We start from the raw sequence: 21,187 nt of genomic DNA, 5'->3' as shown, positions 1-21,187 counted from the left end.
TAAATTAATATAATGGTCTGAATGTTTTTTCCCAATAAATTTCCAACGATCGCAAATTTTTTTCATAATTTCATTGTTTTTTTTTACAAATTGGGTATTTTTTATTTTAATATTTCTTACAAATTACAATTTTTAAGCAACTAGTAATTAAATGTTTAAAATGAAGATAGTCATTATTTCCAATATTCTTCTTTTCTGTCTACCCTTGTTCACTCTATTTAACTGTGTTGTCTGTATTATCTGCATACCCCCCCCCCCCCCCCCCCCATGAAAGGTTAATTAGCAATTCCAAACATAGTTGATAGAGCAATTTGTATTTCTTTATTTTTGCTGAATTTGTGTAGCACGCTCCTCCACAGGATTATACAAGCTCATAATTTCAATGTGAAACACGAAATTGAATGTTTTTATGATGTGTTTGATGATTAGTACACTGGACAGCATCACTTCCATCCTGTAGCTCATGATCATCATTCATGCGAACGGGTTATAGTCAACGTAAGTTTTTTTATATATATTTGAAGCAGCTTACTTTTTTGATCCTCTTTTAATATTGTTCCATGTTTGGATATTGATCCTTTTTTATTTTTTCCCCCGAATAATACAGTTCAACAATGTAAAGGATTATTATATACTTTCAGTTAGGTTTTTCCATTTCTAATTGATTTAAATCTACTAATAAATTAATAAATTGATATAATTTCAATGTTTATCAAATTTTACATAGGTCTAAATCTTGCTCTAATTGATCTAATGATCTAATTCTAACGTTGATCTAATCTTAATTGTAGTCAAATTTTGATTATATTATTGGGCAAATTCTACCGTTAATAAAATTCTGAAATAGATTTATTTAAACTTTTCCGGCCCCATGTTTAATGGTTATATCCAACTATAATGTTAATACAATCTTTATACTTATCCAAGTCTGCTGCTGATCCAATTCTAATTCTGAACCAATTCTAACCAACTTTTATATTCAAAATAACGTTTATATAAGAATTTATGTTGCACCAAGAGAGTTATACTTGGACTATCCTAACACAGTTTACTATTTAGCCGCATACCTGACTGAACCAAGGTTTATCTAGTTCTTGTTAGAAGATTAGCATGTTTAAAAAATGTCTTCGGGTCCTAGCGCGCTTTTAATAGGACGTTATCCTTTTAAACTCTTAATTTTCACATAAAGGAACTCAGTTTTTGCCACAAACTCAAATTTCCTGATCCTTATATCTATATAATGCGGTAAACCTTTCATATTTTAAACTTAGATTATTTAATCCAACAGAACTCATAGTTTGAAATAACAAAGTTCTACAATTTCAGAGTTTGTGACAAAAATTAAATTTCTTTGCAAAATTATGCATTGTACGAAGTTTATAATATGAGTACTACAGGAAAATTTGAACTTAAATAATAAGTCTACATCGAGTGAGGGTTTTGATCGCGCATTTGAAATAATTGGGATTTGGAATACCTTTGGAATTTGAATGGAAAGGAATTGAGTCTTGCCTGGGGAGTAATATAGGCTAAAATAAATCAACTTTTTTTTTCAAAAATCAAAATTTTATTTTAGTTTGCTTCTATCAAATCTTAATTCAGTGCACTAATAAATTTAAAGATCACAGCTCTGCATAAAGTAAAGTTTAAATGTACGATGTACAGTGTACACATTTTGTACATATATTAGAGAAAATATTCAACAACTTGTAAGATTTACATAAAACGACCATTATCTGTTATTACAAAATACTTTATGTAAATTGATAAACTTAGAAATATATTCGTGTATATTTTAAATATTTAAGGGTTAGTTCATATAGAAATAATATTATTCATGAAAATAATGTTTTTTCAAATAAAATATGCAATGTATTATCTAGAAATGAAGGGGGAGAAATATATGAGGGATGGGGGAAGGAAAAGAGGACTTCAACTTTTCATATTTTTATAATTTTAAGATAATTTATTTTTGGTGTATCAAGTTTATAAAAGGTGTTTAATGAAAATACTTTATAGAAGGACAGTTAAACGGGAGTAAGTGCTTTGAGAGTGGAGGAATGATCATCAGAAAAATACATACAACATCATGATCTTGACTGTCCTTTCTGACAACATAATGATCGCCGAGACCTTGACTGTCCTTTCTGACAACATCATGATCGCCGAGACCTTGACTGTCCTTTCTGACAACATCTTTGATCGCCGAGAATTTGGCTGTCCTTTCTGACAACATATTTGATCGCTGAGAACTTGACTGTCCTTACTAACAACATATTTGATCGCCGAGAACTTGACTGTCCTTACTGTCAACATATTTGATTGCTAATAACTTGAATTTCCTTTCTGATACCATCTTTGATCGCCGAGAACTTGACTGTCCTTTCTGATAACTTAGTTGATCGCCGAGAACTTGACTGTCCTTACTAACAACATATTTGATCGCTGAGAACTTGACTGTCCTTTCTGATAACTTAGTTGATCGTCGAGAACTTGACTGTCCTTTCTGATAACTTAGTTGATCGCCGAGAACTTGACTGTCCTTACTAACAACATATTTGATCGCTGAGAACTTGACTGTCCTTTCTGATAACTTAGTTGATCGTCGAGAACTTGACTGTCCTTACTAACAACATATTTGATCGCCGAGAACTTGACTGTCCTTTCTTACAACATATTTGATCGCTGAGAACTTGACTGTATAGATCGTCGGAAAACATAATTGACCGTTGACAACAAGATTAATAAATTATTACCTCTGACAACCTGGTTGTCACGGTTGACAACATTATTGATAGCTGACAACAATTTATTTCCTCGTCTGCGTGTTTGGTAAAATATTTTGAATCTGTCAAGAGCTGCTCGTTAGGCAGTTTTAATTTAATAAGTGTAGAAATCTAACATCACATGAAACGTAAATAAATAATTTCAACTCTTAACCCAAGGTTTGGAAAATTAGTCCTAAAGAATCTTAAAAATGACATGGAATATTTAACACTAAAAGTTTATTATTAAATCTGAAAGTCCTTGCAAGATGATTTTTAAACTTATGAAATAGTTTTCAACGCATTTTTTATTAAAAAAAATAGTTAAAGTAATCCAAAGTGAGCAAGGCTGCAAGCTCATCACGCAAATCCAAAGTGAACAAGGCTGTAAGCTCATCACGCAAAAATAAAAAATGTTGCCTTATTAACTAATGCTAAAATCATAAATTTTACCTTTCTAAAATTTACATGTTTCGGGGTACAAATAAATTTAATAAGGTGAAACCTCAAAGATGAAGTTTTCTTGAATATTGAATTTTTATGGCTGTCTGGAATCCGTCGGAGTACATAACAAAAATAACTCGTTTATTGTAATAAAACAGCTTGCTAATTTGTTTAGTCATGTTACAAACCTAAAGTTATCGAAATTTAGGTTTCCTTAAAAAAGTTTGCACTTCAAAAATTAGCATAAAAATGGCATCGAAATGCCTTAAAAGAAAGTGACTATTGATATTTTATATTTGATACAGCTTGCAAACAAAGTATTTAAAGGTTTAAAAGTTTAAAGGTTTAAAGTTTTAAAGGCTTAAAGGTTTAAAGGATTCAAGGTTTAAAGGATTAAATGTTTAAAGGTTTAAAGGATTTAAGGATTTAAGGTTTAAAGGTTTGAATACTTAAAGGGTACCGTTGTAAATCGGGTATGTCCCTCTTTATATTTAAGGTCACTTGAAATTACCAAGAGCACGACTTTTGTGTGGTTTCTTATTCATCAATGTTACCAGCTCGTCTATAGTGATGTCCAAAAGTGAATAACTTAATATATAGAAATAACATAGCATAACAAATGTAGAAAACACTATTTCCTGAAGTGAGTAAAAATTTAAAAGTTCCAACCTTTGAACAATTTTCTAATATTTGAGGCAATTCTTCTGATCAGAAGTTTATTTTTCTAGTGTTCAAGGCTGAAAAAGAAATAATTCAAAATGCAATTTTAAGAGATTTTTTTCAGAAGCAATTTTTATTAAACCACTTTATAAGGGACTGACCGACGTTCCCGGCGTTGCCCGTAAAAGTTTAAAAACACTCGAATAAAAGTTTTAAAAACCGTTTTATTTTTAAATCGATTTTTTTATCCTAGGGTACCCATGGGCTTCCTCAAAAAATTTCAAATTTTATAGAAAAAAATCGAAATTTGTTATCCTTTGTTACCCATGGGTTCCCTCAAAAAGTTTCACTCAATTTGGTCCAATCGTTTGGCCGGCTAGCTATAGCTAACATATTTACAAATATATATTTAAAAGCGAAGAGCTTTATTATATAGATTTAACATTTTTGATAGGCCTAACAAATTTTCTCCTTACCTTAGTAACCAAAGATGAGAAATTAAAGATTAAAGATTGCACGGATTAATCATTAATTTATTGATTCACTTAATTCCATTCTTTGCCATTGGACAAATATACTTACAACTAAAAGAGATTATTTTTTAAACGTAACTTTCACTGGCAGTTAAAGGGACTGTAGACGTGTTTTCAAGTGACCCATCAACTAATGAGTTGCGTCCGATTCACATAGATATCCTTTAAACCTTCGCCTCACCAAAATATTTTAATTGCTGGTTCTCAATATAAGTGACTTCATACAGTAAATGTAAAAGAGAAAATTAACTGAATTCAACAATTTATAGGAAAGAAAAAAAGATAAAAATGTTAATGGCTGGCACTGTTGTAAATCCGATGGAATTTAACGTTTGAAATTGGGGATTACTTCAGTTCAAAGGTTAAGAGAACAATTTTTCCTTGTATTTTTTATAATGATGGATTTGATAAAAAGTACGAAAACATATATATATATATATGTTCACTTTTCTATCTAGAAAAAATAGAAATTCTTCTATAATGTAGAAATCAAAGAGTTGCTTCCGGAAAATTAATGTGACCTATTTAGGATTCAGGGGTAAATCTAGTACTCTGATTTTAAATTAAGTCAACAACCCCATGAAATCTTAAGAATATTTGAAGAAATCATCTCGTCTTAACGATTAATGCACTGTCACTCCCCACTAAACCCTACCTTTCCTTTGGTCAGTGTTAAGCACTGAAAGTTTAGTTGAGGGTGCTTTTCATCTTCTCATCTGAATTAAATTTGCCGTGTGAAAGATAGTTTTATTGTAATTTTTATATTTTGAAAATAACACTCTTTTGAAAATTGATTATAAGTCGCTTAGTTTTATGTTTATAACGTATAAAATGTAATTTTAAGTGGATATGCCTGCTATTTATATCCTTTTCTTTAGTTTTACCAATTCGACGCAACCATTTACTCTTTCCGTCCTCAAACCAAACAGACAAATAGAATAAATATTTTTAGGTGAGTGGACTTCGATATGAAACCCAGATACGCACATTAAACCAATTCCCAGATACCTTACTAGGCGATCCTTCCAGACGAATCAGGTAGGGATTCAGGGATTCAGGGATTCAGGGTTTTGAGGATTCTTATAGATTTAGAAAATTTATTTTAGAAATTTAGGGATAATTTTTAGATTACGACATTTTCTAAAGATATAAGAATCATTATCAAGAATTAGGATAATATTAAAAAGTTTAATTTTTCTTTTGCATTTTTCAAAACCAAATATTATATAAATTTTAGTTATATCAATAATGAATAAAATTTGGTTAATAGAAAATAAATAATGAGTTTACTCAAGATGTATTTGATAAAGATGCATTTTATATAGATGTATTTAATAAAGGTGTATTTTATATAGATGTATTTAATAAAGATGTATTCTATAAAGATGTATTTTATAAAGATGTATTTTAAAAAGATGTATTTTATAAAGATGTATTTAATATAGATGTATTTAACAAAGATGTATTTAATAAAGATGTATTTGATAAAGATGTACTTTATAAAGATCTATTTTATATAGATGTATTTAATATAGATGTATTTAATAAAGATGTATTTTAAAAAGATGTATTTTATAAATATGTATTTAATATAGATGTATTTAATAAAGATTTATTTGATAAAGATGTATTTAGTAAAAATGTATTTAATGAGGATGCATTTAATGAAAATGTATTTGATGAAAATGTATTTAATGAAAATGTATTTAATGAAAATGTATTTAATGAAAATGTATTTAATGAAGATATATTTAATGAAAATGTATTTAATGAAGATGTATTAAATGAAGATATATTTAATAAAAATGTATTTAGTAAAAATGTATTAATGAAAATGTTTTTAGATATTATGATCCTGTGCACGATGAATATTTCTTTGATCGGCATCGGAATTGTTTCGAGGCAATCATATATTATTATCAGAGTGGTGGCAGGTTAAGAAGGTAATTTATACAAATTTTAAATTTTTACTTGAGTTTAATCGTTTTCAGCATTCATGCTCATTCATACAGTGGGACCCATAATACTGTGGAATAGAAGGACAAGTGTTAAACTTAAGTTAATATTATTTTTTACCAATTAACATGAATTACTGCGATTGCGCATTTTTGTTTTTTTTATTATTTCATTAATTTTTCATTAACTTATAACTTTATTCTTTATTATCTTAAATTCATATTGCAATAATAGTTAAATCTTTTTTCAATCCATTTTCCATTTGTTTGCCTTTTTTGTAACTTTCTATTACACATTACTAATCAATCTATTAATTCATCGTTATTCCTTCCATTTGTAATCCATTAAATAATTTTTAATGCTTCCATTCTGAATCCAAAATGGATCTATTATCTAATCATTAATTAATCATTTAGCAAATCAATCTTTCTTTGAGATATTTCTTGTTAAATATCTTTCTATAAATATAAATTTTTGTATCCCTATAACCCCCCCCCCCCCTCTATATGTTATTTATTATTTCCAGAAAAATAGTCTAAAGGAAGAATTAAAAAAAACGCCAAAATTGCTTTTTACAATTGATTCTTGTTACTGTATGGTTAAATATGATCAATCTGCAGACGGAGAAAATTTATGCAGTTTTTACTTGATTTAGCATGGAAAGAATGAAAAGATGAACGCTCATTGATAAACATTTATTAGATGACTCCGTTCAATAAGATTTGGTTTTCTAAATCAAATTTATGCATGAATTGGTGAATGCCTGAGTGCAGAAAACGATTGAAAACTTGATTTTAATTCATCACAAATCAGAGAACTGAAAGACAGAAAAGAAAATTTTGTTTTATCTTTAGTTTTGTCTGATTTGTCTCGTGTAAACTTACATCAATATTAAAGTGAACATTTTTATCCTCGACAAAATTAAAAAAATTGCATGTTGAAACTCATACATAAAGGGAATTTTCTTTAGCAGATCTTTCAGCCAAATTTGAATTTAACTATGAAATGAACTTTGCCGATTTTTTTCGGAAGTTTTATAATATAATATTGTATTTTAAGCCTCCCCCCTCCCCCTCCATATTGAGACTCTGAAGTCTAGATACATCTCTGTATACGTACACTACAGAGCCCTAAACTTAAGACAGAGTATCGTCATGAAACCCGGTGTCGGAACCTAGGTTTCATGAATGGGGTAAGATAATTTTTAGATATCAATTTTATGGTCGGACGTATTATTTAATATGGTAGGTTTTGATTCATATTATCATTTTCTGGACTTTACATTGATATCTAAGGAAATCTGTAGACCCCAAAAGGGAAACTCGGGAGTTTCATTCATAGATACTCTTTAAAGGAATTGAGTTTTTGCCACAAACTCAAATCTTCTAATCCCAATATCTTTGCAGCCTGATGGTGCAAAGCTTTGATATTTCAAACTTTGATTATCTTATCTATAAGTATTAATAGTTTGAAATATCTAAGGTCTTCGACATTGGGTTACAAAGATATAGAGATTAGAAAATCAGAGTTTGTGGCAAAAATTCAATTCCTTTCCGGCTCAGCAAAGAATATACTATGGCTCTTAACTTTGTTTACAAAAAATGTTTACCGCAGGGTCTGGGAGGAATATAAACAAAACAGTATTACTGAGTTTCTTTAGATTCCACCCGAGTAATTGCAGTACACCATGTACCTTGTAAACAAAAAACTGTGATTTCCTGGTACATCAATATATTTTTCTACCAGTAAAAATATTAAAATTCGCCATAAAAATACAAAGCCGCCATGAAAGGGAATTATGTTTTGTACGTTTACAGGCTAAACCATTATTCATATTTATTCCTCACTTCAGTCAATAATGGGACTGTTGACGTAGTTTCAAGGGACTCTCAGATCTAATTATAGTCAATAATGGGACTGTTGACGTAGTTTCAAGGGACTCTCAGATCTAATTATAGTCTATAAAGGGACTGTTGACGTAGTTTCAAGGGACTCTCAGATCTAATTATAGTCAATAATGGGACTGCTGACCTAGTTTCAAGGGACTCCCTAATTAAAGATTGGCATGTACAATTCACAACGCATCCTGAAAATCTTTGCTATCAAGAGTAAGAGAAAGAACATGTTTTCTTCCACATTATTGGTCAGATAAAGGTTTACGGGGAACGCTGTGAATCTAGCATGTCTTACTTAACTCTCAAACTCAGTAATTATACATTGTGGAAACGTTTAATAAGTCTCAAATGAATCCTAAAAAATTTGTTCACAATGCTGCATACTCAGTTCAGCCATCAAACATTGCCGGTCACTACCTTTAAATGGCATCAGTTAACATTACAACGACAGTCTTTTTAATTTATATCTATCCATAAAACATATGTTCTATTTCAGACCGGTGAATGTACCTCTAGATATTTTCTCTGAAGAAATTCAGTTTTATGAATTGGGAGAATCAGCTATTAAAAAATTCAGGTAAAAATCTACCACCAGGTTCTGACAATATTCCAGAAAGCTGTGACTTTCGAGAACAATTTGACCCATTAAACATGATTTTTTAGCCTTTTTTCTTAAATACTTTTTTGTCGGCATATACATTTTGAATGAAAAAGTGTAGAATGTCAAAAGATTGTTGAATAATAGACCAACACACGTTTGATGCAAAAAGAAGAAACCGAATTCTGCTCACTCTGGTTAGTCCTGACTCCTGGGTATACCGTTCTCAATAAACCCTGTGTCAAGGACTAATTCTTATTCCATCCATCTTTCATAATAACTGAATAAACGTGCTTAATGCTCAGAAGTCAGAACTTAGGATCAAGGATTGATCTTCATCTTACAGATTAATTTAATTTCTCTTCGATATCCGCCGGTGGTCTAAACCATGATGCAAGGTTAACTAAAATAGAGAGATCAAGCATTGATCTTTACGTTTAAAATGTGACAACATTGCATTTAAAGACCAAGCGCTCAAGATTAATGATACTTCATGACGACATTTCAACAATACTGAAGTGCCTTTGATGTTGTTCTAAAGGAAATAGCTTTACTAGTAAGTTATTAAAATTGCGTATTAAGTGAAAAGAGTCTGTTTACACTGCACAAATGCTGTGTCTCATTGGACATTTAAAAAGTCTAAACTTGAGTTTAAAAGTCGACTTTCTATTCCAGAGTTTTCTGGTTATCACTGTATCCTACATAAATGTAGCTATTTACTAATGTTATGTAAAAAAACGAATAAAAAATTCGCCAGATGGAAAGTAAAAAATTCAACAGATGGAAAGTAAAAAATTCAACAGATGGAAAGTAAAAATTCGCCAGATGGAAAGTAAAATATGGAAAAACAAGTTGCACTTTTAACATTTAAAGACAGATAAACAGAAACACATACATCACATTAAATGTGCAAGAGAACTATAGAACTTGAACATGTGATTTTCATGAATATTTTGAGCACTACTATGAACTATTTAAACTACAGGGTTTACCACAAAGAATGAGACTGTAAAGACGACCTGAAACTCTGAAAATATGACGATTCTAAAATATGATCGGACATAAAAACAGAACAGACAAACAAAGATAACTATTTTATATAAATATGTATATATGAAAATGAAATTATGAAGTTGAAAATATATACATATATATATATATATGTATATATATATATATATATATATACATATATTCATTTGTGTTCTAGAGAGGATGAAGGCTTTATTAAAGATGAAGAAAAACCACTTCCAACCAATGATCTTCAGAGAAAAGTTAGTATCTTTCATAAAAATCTTCTTAAAATTCAATATATGCATTTCATATACTTTAATACTCAAAACCTTTCCTGGGTTTTTTTAGTCGTCTTAAAAAATGGTGGCCCAATTGGTTCAGCCGTTTTGACATCTATTGAATACAAACAAACAAACATATATAATAAGTATATATATATATTAACATAGTGCACTCTAAAGCAATCTTAAATGTTTTCTATAAAGAATGTTGACTGTTATATCTGTTAACTGTGTCCGGTATAAGACTATAGCACTGCAGGGTTCTGATAAGAAAGGTTTAGTATGTGTGTCAGGTCTTCAGCTTTCTACATTCAACCCCAGCACTGCTTTTCGCGGATTTGCAAAATCATAAAAAACCGTATAAACTGACCAAAGCACACCACACACTCACCCCTTCTACAAAACACACTCACATACAAATTCTACAATCTTATCACACAAACACACCCTTTACATAAACGCATCAAACACAATCGATGTGTTTGATATAACTGGAAGAAAATGCTCGTATTAATCCATCGGGGGATATTCAAATGCGGATATTTCATAGAACAAAGAGTATATATTATTATTTATTGATCAAAGAAACTTATCTTGGCCAGCAGCGTTAACGGGTGGGCTATTGTATACGCATTGCATCTGCAGTTATTGTATGGATAAAAATGATACCTCATGCTATATCCAATATCCATGGCAACAAGACTACTACTTTTGAGCAGACTTTTTTTTTAAATAAAGGTATCTCTTCGGACGAGATGAATGTATAAAGATTGTATTATATTTTTCAGCATAGATATCATATATATCTTTCTCACATCGTAGGGGCTGTCAACCCTTCTTCATAAACGTTTTAAGAGATACTTTTTATATCAATCTTCTTCCTTTCATATCTTTTTAAAACTACGAAAACTCATGTTCTTTGTAAAGGGACCGACCGCTACGCCAAAATAATGCTTATTTAAAAATGCATCCTGATAAAAACCTTTAAATCTTTATCTATGAATGAGACATGTTCCTTTTTGTGTATGAAAAAAAATCGAAAATTGCTGATTTGCTCTTTGTCATTGTTTTTTTTTACAGAAACATAGGACAGAAATAAATATAAAGTCAATCCATTCATAATTTAATCACAGTTTATACTAAAACCCCTATCATTTTTTGCGAACAGTTTCTTTATGTCAATTCTTTCTCTTTCTCCTTATCTAACTTTCTGTCAGTCAAGGCCTTGTTGCTCTAAAGTTAGTTTTAACAAAAGGCGGAAATGAAATCTTTTAACTTGGGCGGAAAATTAGAAATTTTGTTTGAATAATTCCAAACTTGTAAAAATATGCAGAAAGGCGTAAAACAATCGGAACAGGGGGATAAAAAGATCATTTCAAATAGGATAAAAGTTTCAGAAATAAATGTTCTTTATTGCGAATACATTTTCGGATAAAATACATGAACCATGCCAATAGATGTAAAGATATTAGTGTTGATGAAACCAACTTTTATTTAGATTTTATATTAATACCATTTTTTTCAAGATTTAAATAATATACCCTCTAGGATGTTTTAATTTCCGGGTAGAAAACATAATATTACACGAGTAAGATATTATTTTTCTTAATTATCCCTTGGGACTGGATGATTTAACATCCATAAATTCTGACGAATTTTCGAATGAGTTTGGTATTTTCCTAATGGTATTTTCCCAAGGGCGACTTCCCAAATGACAATTTCCTAATGGTATTTTCCCAAGGACGACTTCCCAAATGACAATTTCCTTAGTGGCAACTTCCAAAATGTGCAATTTCCCAAGCGGTAACTTCCCAAAGGTTAGGATAGGCAATGAGGGCCTAGAGCGCTGCGGCTTGGATAGGATAGGGGGCCAAGAGGTGTAGCTAGGATGGGATAGGGGGCCAATCATGTTAAGAGCCGAGCGCTTTCCGAACTATTATTGAATTATTATTCTTCACATGTTTGTAGCAATAAAAATACATACTGTCAAATAATTGCATTCAATGTGTTTTCTTCCAGATCCTGCTTCTATTGTTTTGTTGCAATTATTTTTGCTAAAGTTTAGGTTAAGGGTATGAAGTGAAAATACTAAAGTTGATCAATAATACTGCAATAACAACTTGTTAGGATTTATTGAGAATTGCTTTACATTTTCCTGGTAAACTCAGTATAAAAGTATTAGAAGTATTTAACACAGTTTCGTCTTATTTTCCTTTTTAAAGGGACCGTTCTCTTCAATAAAATTTAAATCTAACACTCCAGTCAGAAAAAAAGGGATTTTTTGCCAATTAAATATTTGTGAACCAAGGGAACAGTATTTAATGTAAATGAATGTGAATTTCAATGACAGTGTTCACCGTTTGAAATTCATTTATGCGTAATATAGTGAACTACCGAAAATTTTAGAAATTATAAACATTTTGTTCGAAATCATGAACAGAATTTTATGGATGTCTCTCAAATTTTTAATATTTATCAAATTCTGTTCGTTATTTGTAAGAAAATGTTCGACATTTTGGAACGATTTCGATAATTTCTATATTACTAACAAACTGTTAGGGTTTCTAATGATGCTCCAAATTTTTAAACCAATTATGGTTCAAAGCATGCCAACCTATTTTTACAAGTTAAATGTAGCTTTTGCGGGACCCAAAAAAGCGCCAAAACGACTGAACCAATTCGGCCTACGTTTATTGTTCTGGTTCCGGGTGCTGTTTCTTTTTATTAATTAGGCTTGTCTTGCTACCTCTTTGTTTCTATAAATGTCAAAACGGCTGAACCCATCGTGTCCAAATTATTTGTGGCAACTTTTATGACCCCCATATGATGATTATGATTTTTTCATTTCAAAAACCATGAATATTTTCAAAGAAAACTTTTGAGATTTACAATAATGAAGAAAAACGGCGGCTTGATATGCAACATTTTAACGCTTAACCTGTGCAGCTAGAAAATACTTTGATCCTCTTTGTCGAAAAATTTATGAAAATGTCTGGAGATAAGGAAACTATAAAAATGTAAAGAATAAGGGGCGCGAAGCACCAAACTAAATGATATCTATATTGTGTTTGTTTTCTTGTAATTTTAAGTGAATATCCATGGTCTACATGGTCTCCATGGTTTCCATGGTCTCCATGGTTTCCATGGTCTCCATGGTTTCCATGGTCTCCATGGTCTCCATGGTCTCCATGGTTTCCATGGTCTCCATGGTTTCCATGGTCTCCATGGTTTCCATGGTCTCCATGGTCTTCATGGTCTCCATGGTCTCCATGGTCTCTATGGTCTCCATGGTCTCCATGGTTTCCATGGTCTCTATGGTCTCCATGGTCTCCATGGTCTCCATGGTCTCTATGGTCTCCATGATCTCCATGGTCTCCATGGTCTCCATGGCCTCCATGGTATCCATGGTCTCCATGGTCTCCAGGCAAAGATGGCAATGTCCGATTAACAACGGTACTCTTGAAACCTATCTCTGGATATTTTAAAGATATTGCCGTTTTTCTAGGTTTTAAAAGGTTCAGCTCATTTAATTCATACATTTTTTTCTGCAATGGAATGCGCACATTTCTTTTCAAGAGACATCACAATTGAAAATACTCAGTTTTGCAGAATATGAACAGACAAAGCTTATAAACTACATGTATTAGTGGGAATCTGGCATTGCCATCTTTGCATGGATGGTGACTTAAATTACGCTTACAGTCCCTTTAAACCAACGAGGTTATAGTGTATAGAGTGATTATGTACGCTAATCAACGAGGTTATAGTGTATAGAGTGATTATGTACGCTAATCAACGAGGTTATAGTGTATAGAGTGATTATGTACGCTAATCAACGAGGTTATAGTGTATAGAGTGATTATGTACGCTAATCAACGAGGTTATAGTGTATAGAGTGATTANCTAGGATATGGTGTAATAGAGTGATGATGTACGCTAATCCTTTACTAATTTTATAGGCCATAAACTATTTCGAGAGCGTACTGCGTATTCGTTTATTATAAGTTGATTCTGGCCTAACCTATAGTGTATCAATATTAGTAAACAGTTGTACGTGTACAGTACAGCTAACTGAGCACACAGGTAGAGAACTATCATCCCCCCTGGTTTAAACTAATATGTTAAAAAATATTTAGGTTTGGTTACTACTAGAGTATCCTGAATCCTCCCAGCATGCTAGAATAGTAGCAATCATATCTGTATTTGTTATTTTACTGAGGTAACCAATTCATAGTCAATATACACAGGCTTGTACAAAATACTTCTTAAGAATCCGTCCGTTGAAATTTTGTCACAAAAAATTAAATGGTCTAACTAGCAGCGCCTTAAAAACCAGATAAAATTCGTGACTTTTAAAAATTAACAAAATTTGAAGGTTTCTTGGATCTCACTCCTAGAATTTAAAATTTTTTTAAAAAGTTTAACGAATGTAAATCCACACAGCTTAATGCAGGGTATCCCCCCTTTTACTCCTGTTCTTTAAGAATATAAAAGAATTTGAACTATTTGAAGTATCTGTAATATTTATGTAGTATTTGTTTTTAAACAAATATGATAAATTCTAAACCAAATTTTAAACATCAATACATGCACAACAGCAACATTTGTAATATAGCATAAAAGGTGGGATTTTCTAACATTTTTATTTTCTTACTTTCTTACTTTCTTGGTTTCTTAATTTCTTACTTCCTTACTTTCTTGCTTTCTTACTTTCTTACTACTTACTTACTCTCTTACTTTCTTACTTTCTTACTTTCTTACTTTCTTTATTTCTTGAGTTTTCTTACTTTCTTACTTTCTAACTTTCTTACTTTCTTTATTTCTTACTTTCTTACTTTCTTACTTACTTACTTACTTACTTTCTGACTTTTATATTTCCTTACTTTCTTACCTTCTTACATTTTTTAAATTCATCTAAAATTCATCTTTTTTGTATTTCTCTTTTTAAAATTCTCGGATTTGTTCCTTTATATAAACCTGGTGCTGGTATTTGTATTCTCTTGTTGTTTAGGTGCCTGATGTGACTGATCCTTTCTTTATCGTGGAAACCTTGTGCATAATTTGGTTTACATTCGAGCTTCTAGTTCGGTTTCTAGCCTGCCCTAGCAAAATGGAGTTTAGGGATAAACAAACTATTTTCACATTTTCCTGATCAGTTATGCACATTTTTAAAACATTAGTTTTTATTGTGATTTTATTTAATTGGAAATATTTGCTAAATATGAAATTAGAAACCAATTAAATAATCGTCAAATTATCAAATCTAATCATTATTAATTTCCAAAATCATTTTTCAATTTCCATTAATAGTATGAATGAATAAAGTACATAGTTCAGCTACTTTTCACTATTTATAAATTTCGACCTCCGTACATTTAAAAATAATCTATTATCTCTAAATATATTGAAGTATTTTGTTTAGTAAGGATATGATGAACATGATAGATCTAGTCGCTATCATTCCATACTTTATCACCTTAGCAACTATAGTAGCAGAGAAGGTCTAAAAATAATAAAAATAATAATGTTAATTATAATAATAATGATGATAATAATAATAATAATGATAATTATGATAATAATGATAATAATAACAACGATAACAATATTAATAAAAAAATTATAAAAAAATATTAACAATAATAATAATAATAAAATTGTATTGAAGGAGGAGGAGATAGCCCCCAAACCAGCTGTGATGCCCCATCAAAACAATCAGAATCAAGCCATGTCATTAGGCAAATATTCTTCAACTGTACTCCATCTTTTTTTCAAATTTCTACGTCCTTTTAGTAACTCTTTATCATTTTTAACCTTTCTCCTTTAATTTGTTTAAAAACTATGTTCTTTTTCTTTAGCAAATATGTCTCTTTAGCAAATATGTCTCTTTAGCAAATATGTCTCTTTAGCAAATATGTCTCTTTAGCAAATATGTCTCTTCAGCAAATATGTCTCTTTAGCAAATATGTCTCTTTAGCAAATATGTCTCTTTAGCAAATATGTCTCTTTAGCAAATATTCCATTCCCCTCATTTTTAAATTTTTATTATTCTTCTCATGTCACTTTTCTTTTAATAACTTTTCCCATAATACTACTTAATTTCATGATTCTTCCTATCCATCTATTCGTTTTACTATTCTTCCCATTTTTTGTCTCCAATTTTTTATTTTTTTTACTCCCCTCCCATCTTTCCTTAATTATTCTTTTATTTTATTCTCGATATCAGTACCAATTTCTTTTTCTACCCTGCCTCTCCTCTCCCCAAGTCCCACTGATGTTATTCTGTTATCCATAAAGAATAAAATTGTTTAGCTATATTGCGAGTGATTCGACTAGTTCGAGTTTTTAGAATATTCAAACTTTCAAGGAAACTAAAATTTGGAATTTAAAGATGGTTTAGCCATGAAATTTCTTGGGGAAAAAAATTAAACATGTGCGAATACAGCGAGAACCAGAAAACAGTGGAATAGAAAGATGACATTTAAGCAATCTTTTGTGTAAATAATGTTATTATCAAGCAAACAGTTTTACCAATGGCTTGAAAATCAATTTATCAAATTAAAAGTGTCTGTGTACACTGCACAATTGTTGTGTTTTATATTCATTGCACTAAATACAAAATTATAACTTGAGTCTGACAGTCGTCTTCGTATTCCAGAGTTTATAGATATCACTGTATTAGTTCTTCAGCTCATTGACTTCATATAATATATAATACGAGCTTAAGTGTAGACCGCGGCGTTGCCCGTGAAATTTAAAAAAAAATCATTTTGAAAAAAAACTATTTTTACTCACCGGGCACCCTTGGGTTCCCTCAAAATTTGTTTGCCTATTCGGTCCAGCTGTTTGGCCAACTAAAGCTAACATATATATGAGCGGAGAGCTGTATTATATATGAATTAGGTTGATCATGTTTCTTCATTAAAAATTTTTCTTCTATTTATAATATTAGTAGCTAGCAGAAGAGCACGGGGATGCCCGGGGGAAAAAATTTAAGTTTGAAGAAAAAAAATCTATTTTTCTTAGCCTTTGTCACGCCCAGGTTACTGCATGAGTGTTTACAACAAATTTCAGCCCATTCGGTCCAGCTATAGGGAACATATATCGAATGTCTTGTTTTAGTCTATAGATATTTATAAACCAAAGAATACCAAAGAAAACCAACAATTTCATTTCTTTAAATCCAAATTTTGATTTGGTTTTAGGCATTCAAAAGGTCTCCAGATTCTTGCGAGAACACTAAAAGCATCAATGAGAGAACTCGGACTTGTTATGTTTTTTCTTTTTATAGGTTAGTTACAGTCATAATTTCATCTGATAATTATATTACACAAAAGAACTGAGTACTCGTCTCATATTGTAATTTCCAAGTCCATATGTATGATATATATATATTCATGTTCTTCTGTCGAGGATACTCAGCTTTGTCTTTAAATTTTCATTTTTTTCAATTCCCTACTTGGACTGAAAGATAATAATAAAAAAAACGGAATTTCTTCTTTTACATGAATATTTTTAAATTTAAATTATTTAATATTTCTATTTTAGGAGTTGTGTTGTTTTCGAGTACAGTTTACTTTGCAGGAACACAAATGTCAATTACGAATAATAATGACAACACTGATAATAATGATAAAACTAGCCTTGTTCTGAAATTGTTTCAATATTATTTATCCGTCCTATTGTTTCATCTGTCAGAAAAGTTGCACAAAACTTCATAATTAGACTGAATATGAGAAAATTCACTTAGGAAATTAAAAAAGTTTTGTATATTTTTCTCTTTGTTGCATAACATCATTGAACGGTAAATCTGCGGCAACATGCATATTATACAGCGTGAAGTAATTATATATGTCCAGTTTAAATTCTTCAACTATATTGGTAAATTTCAAAAATATCCTTTTTTGTTTGTACAAGGTAAGAAGGAGAATGTTTTTGTGAGAGGAAATTATAGATTTAAAAGGTCCGTGGCAGCGCGCGTAAGAGAAAAATTTGTAAAATTACAAAATTTTAGAATACCAAATATTTTTGAAAAAAATATGCTTTTCTTTTTTCCCAGTTCTTGCCTTGTAAATTTCCGTTTTCACTATCTCTTTTAGGAGCAGCAAAGTTTCTGAATGGTTTGTTCAATTTAGTTGATGAGAAAATAAACTGGAAATTTGAGAAGAACCACAAGTAAAACCTTGGGAGTTTATTTTTAACCAAGGAACAGAAACATTTTGATGAGAATTCAACCAACCTGAAACCACAAAAACAATGAACGTGGCAAATGCGCTAAATTGCGCGGGAAATAGTTGAAAATATAAATAAGATACGCGGCAAATGCGCTTGATCTGACATATGTATAATGTGTAGAGGCGGGATCACCTAAATCTCAATTTAAATCTATACCTGATGGTTTCTGGTGGGCGGTAGTCACCATGACTACAGTGGGATATGGAGATATGACGTGCGTATTACAAATTTAAGGCTGAAGCAGACACACATTTTTTTCTCTGCTTCATCCATATGGCGTTCCTAAAATACTAAGTTTTAAATTTTCAATTTGATTTATGAACGCCATAAATTCCTAACTAATTTTAAACTAAATAACTTCTAATTTAACTAAAAAAACTCTTTTCAAAAAATTTTTGAGATCTGAAAAAAATAACACACTTTATCTAATCTCTTTTTTTAGTTTTAATAGGTATCTTAAAACAATACTATGCTAAAAACTGAGCCCCGGTCAACCCTCATACTTAATTTAAATGCCTTTTAATCCAACATTTAAAAATGTCTAATAGCTTTTATAAAAGATTTTCTTTTAATAAATTTTGTGAAAGAAAAGATGGGATAAAAGTTTTAATCTTATGCACAGATAGATAAGTTGAAAACCGTACATTAACTAGTTGAAAGCACTCTTATACTTAAAGTTAAATTTTTAAATTGAGATTTCTAACATCAAATGATTTTTAAACCTAAAGGGATTGCGTACGTAAATTTCAATGAAGTCAAAACTTTGTAAATGAATTTTGATTTACGATGGTACAAATCTTTTTGGTCCATAAATATAAATAATAATATTTTCCCCCCTAGATATCAGTTTACAGTCATAATAATAATAACTTTCTTTTTTTGTCAACAATTAATTTTTGTCTTTCAATTTAGTTTATTTTACCATTTAAAAATTCAAAGTTTTCATTGAAAAATCGAAGTAACTGCAAGACAAGTTTTTTAGATTTGTTTTATTTTTCTAAAAAAAATACTTTGTAATTATTATTCTAAGAAATAAAAGTAGTTCAGGTACCATTCAAATATTTTTTTCTTCAAAAATCCAAACTGTGCAATCCCTTTAAACATTAATACATTGATAAAAACCCGCCACCTTGTAACTAATATTTCTTTAATGTTTAATGTTTTCTCTGAAAAGTTTATCAACTAAAACTTTTAGTTTTCAGAACAAAGTTATGTTTGTGTCAAAGGGAGTGTTTTGTGAAAAGTAAAAAGGGGTTTATTGGATGAATACGAATCAAACTTTCAAATTGCTTGCCACCATTTTTAATTTTTACTTGAATTCTGATTATTTTTCTTGGGTGTATAATGTTTTTTTGGTATGCAAGCATTTATTAATACAGCTTGTGTTGCCAAACCTTTCACGAATTTTAAACAAAAAAAGACAAATGATTTTCGAAAAAAAATTCCTACAGAGCTTAACATTTTTCTACAAATTTAAACTAAAAATCTTCAAATCATTAAAATTAAATTGAATAAGTTCAGCATTTATTAAAAAAAAATTCAACCTTCAATCAATATTCCTATAAAGAGTTTTTATAAAACGATTAAATGTATATTCATAAAAATTGCCTCAAGTAAATGGTGAAATGGCACCGAACCGACGTAGAGATTTTTATTCGTCTATTAATCTTAAATCCACTTGGAATTTTTACGAACATTCTCCTATAAAATGATTAAAGGTTAGATAAAACCATTTAAACACTTATAATAAGGAATAATTCTTATTTCGATCCTCTTGGGGGTATTTAAAAGATATTGTCCGTAGGAAAAACTTTATTTATTTTTAAAGATCCGTCCAAATAGTTTGTATTTACGATTTTACAAAAAGGTTTAGATGTTAAACTTTTCAAAGCAAAACATTGCCCAGGCGCCTTATGCTTTTCTCGTTTAGGCCTGTGGGTGTATGGGGCAAGATAGTGGGGTCTTTGTGTGCCATTGCCGGGGTTCTGACAATCGCTCTACCAGTTCCCGTCATCGTGTCCAACTTCAACTATTTCTATCACCGTGAAACCGATCAAGAAGAAATGTTATCTCAAAATTTTAATCACGTCCAAAGCTGCCCTTACCTTCCTGGACACTTAGGTGATTCTTAACTTTTTTCAAAAATCAATCCAATATCACAAAAAAGTCAGGTTAACGAAAGTAACCCATTTTTACAACTCATTTGAGGTAATATTGGTGCATGCGAGGATTTGTTTAAAATCCCTGAAATTGTTTTGAATTAAATGATAATGTTTGATGAGGTTGAACAAAATGGCGGAGGGAAGACAACTAATGCCAGTGAAAGGAAATAACCAACAAAAAGTTCAAGTCTGAAACTAATTTATAAAGAAAATAGCAGTTTAGCAGACAGGATTCGCTCTTTTACAAAATTATTCCTGCAATATAATATAACTTATTTCCTTTTTGTTTGCCAGCATAAACCTTCCTCCATTGCTAAAAAGCCAAATAAAATCAGAACCGCGGCATTTCGTCAGACGTAGACCTGACTTTTCTGTTTCCGCGGGAAACCTAGATATCAAGTTGAGCAAGGAAGGGAGGAGTCCATGTTTTAAACCTGTGTTTGTGTGTTTTCAATGTTGTTTGATCCTAGAAGTGATACTTTTGCATGGTAATTATAGGTCGTCAAAACTTTAATATTTTTAACTAATCAAGCATCTGCCCCTTTGGTAAAAGTAAATATAACCTATATGAAGCATAAAGTCTGACTGCGTCAACCTTGTTTCGCCGGCTAGTCCTGTACATAGAGCTAGGTACAGTACAACCT

The 21,187-nt window shown here is 30.7% G+C and overlaps 1 protein-coding gene across 1 annotated transcript in view; it reads left to right on the top strand.

The window, feature by feature from the left end:
- LOC111707148 (potassium voltage-gated channel protein Shaker) overlaps positions 1-21,187 on the top strand; it is a 44,381-nt gene that overhangs the window by 8,700 nt on the left and 14,494 nt on the right. Inside the window, exons 4-18 of the mRNA XM_023480181.1 lie at positions 430-498; positions 5,355-5,440; positions 6,247-6,345; positions 8,750-8,830; positions 10,062-10,125; positions 14,283-14,365; positions 14,659-14,674; positions 15,158-15,267; positions 15,569-15,647; positions 15,815-15,884; positions 16,459-16,513; positions 17,352-17,437; positions 17,695-17,730; positions 18,502-18,595; positions 20,312-20,502. Of these exons, the coding sequence (XP_023335949.1) occupies positions 430-498; positions 5,355-5,440; positions 6,247-6,345; positions 8,750-8,830; positions 10,062-10,125; positions 14,283-14,365; positions 14,659-14,674; positions 15,158-15,267; positions 15,569-15,647; positions 15,815-15,884; positions 16,459-16,513; positions 17,352-17,437; positions 17,695-17,730; positions 18,502-18,595; positions 20,312-20,502 (1,219 nt within the window). The remainder of the gene's footprint in view (positions 1-429; positions 499-5,354; positions 5,441-6,246; positions 6,346-8,749; positions 8,831-10,061; positions 10,126-14,282; positions 14,366-14,658; positions 14,675-15,157; positions 15,268-15,568; positions 15,648-15,814; positions 15,885-16,458; positions 16,514-17,351; positions 17,438-17,694; positions 17,731-18,501; positions 18,596-20,311; positions 20,503-21,187) is intronic.

Source organism: Eurytemora carolleeae, unplaced genomic scaffold, assembly GCF_000591075.1.
Source record: "Eurytemora carolleeae unplaced genomic scaffold, Eaff_2.0 scaffold39, whole genome shotgun sequence".
In the NCBI taxonomy this organism is placed as follows: Eukaryota; Metazoa; Arthropoda; class Copepoda; order Calanoida; family Temoridae; genus Eurytemora; species Eurytemora carolleeae.
This window is presented reverse-complemented; position numbering and strand designations above follow the sequence as displayed.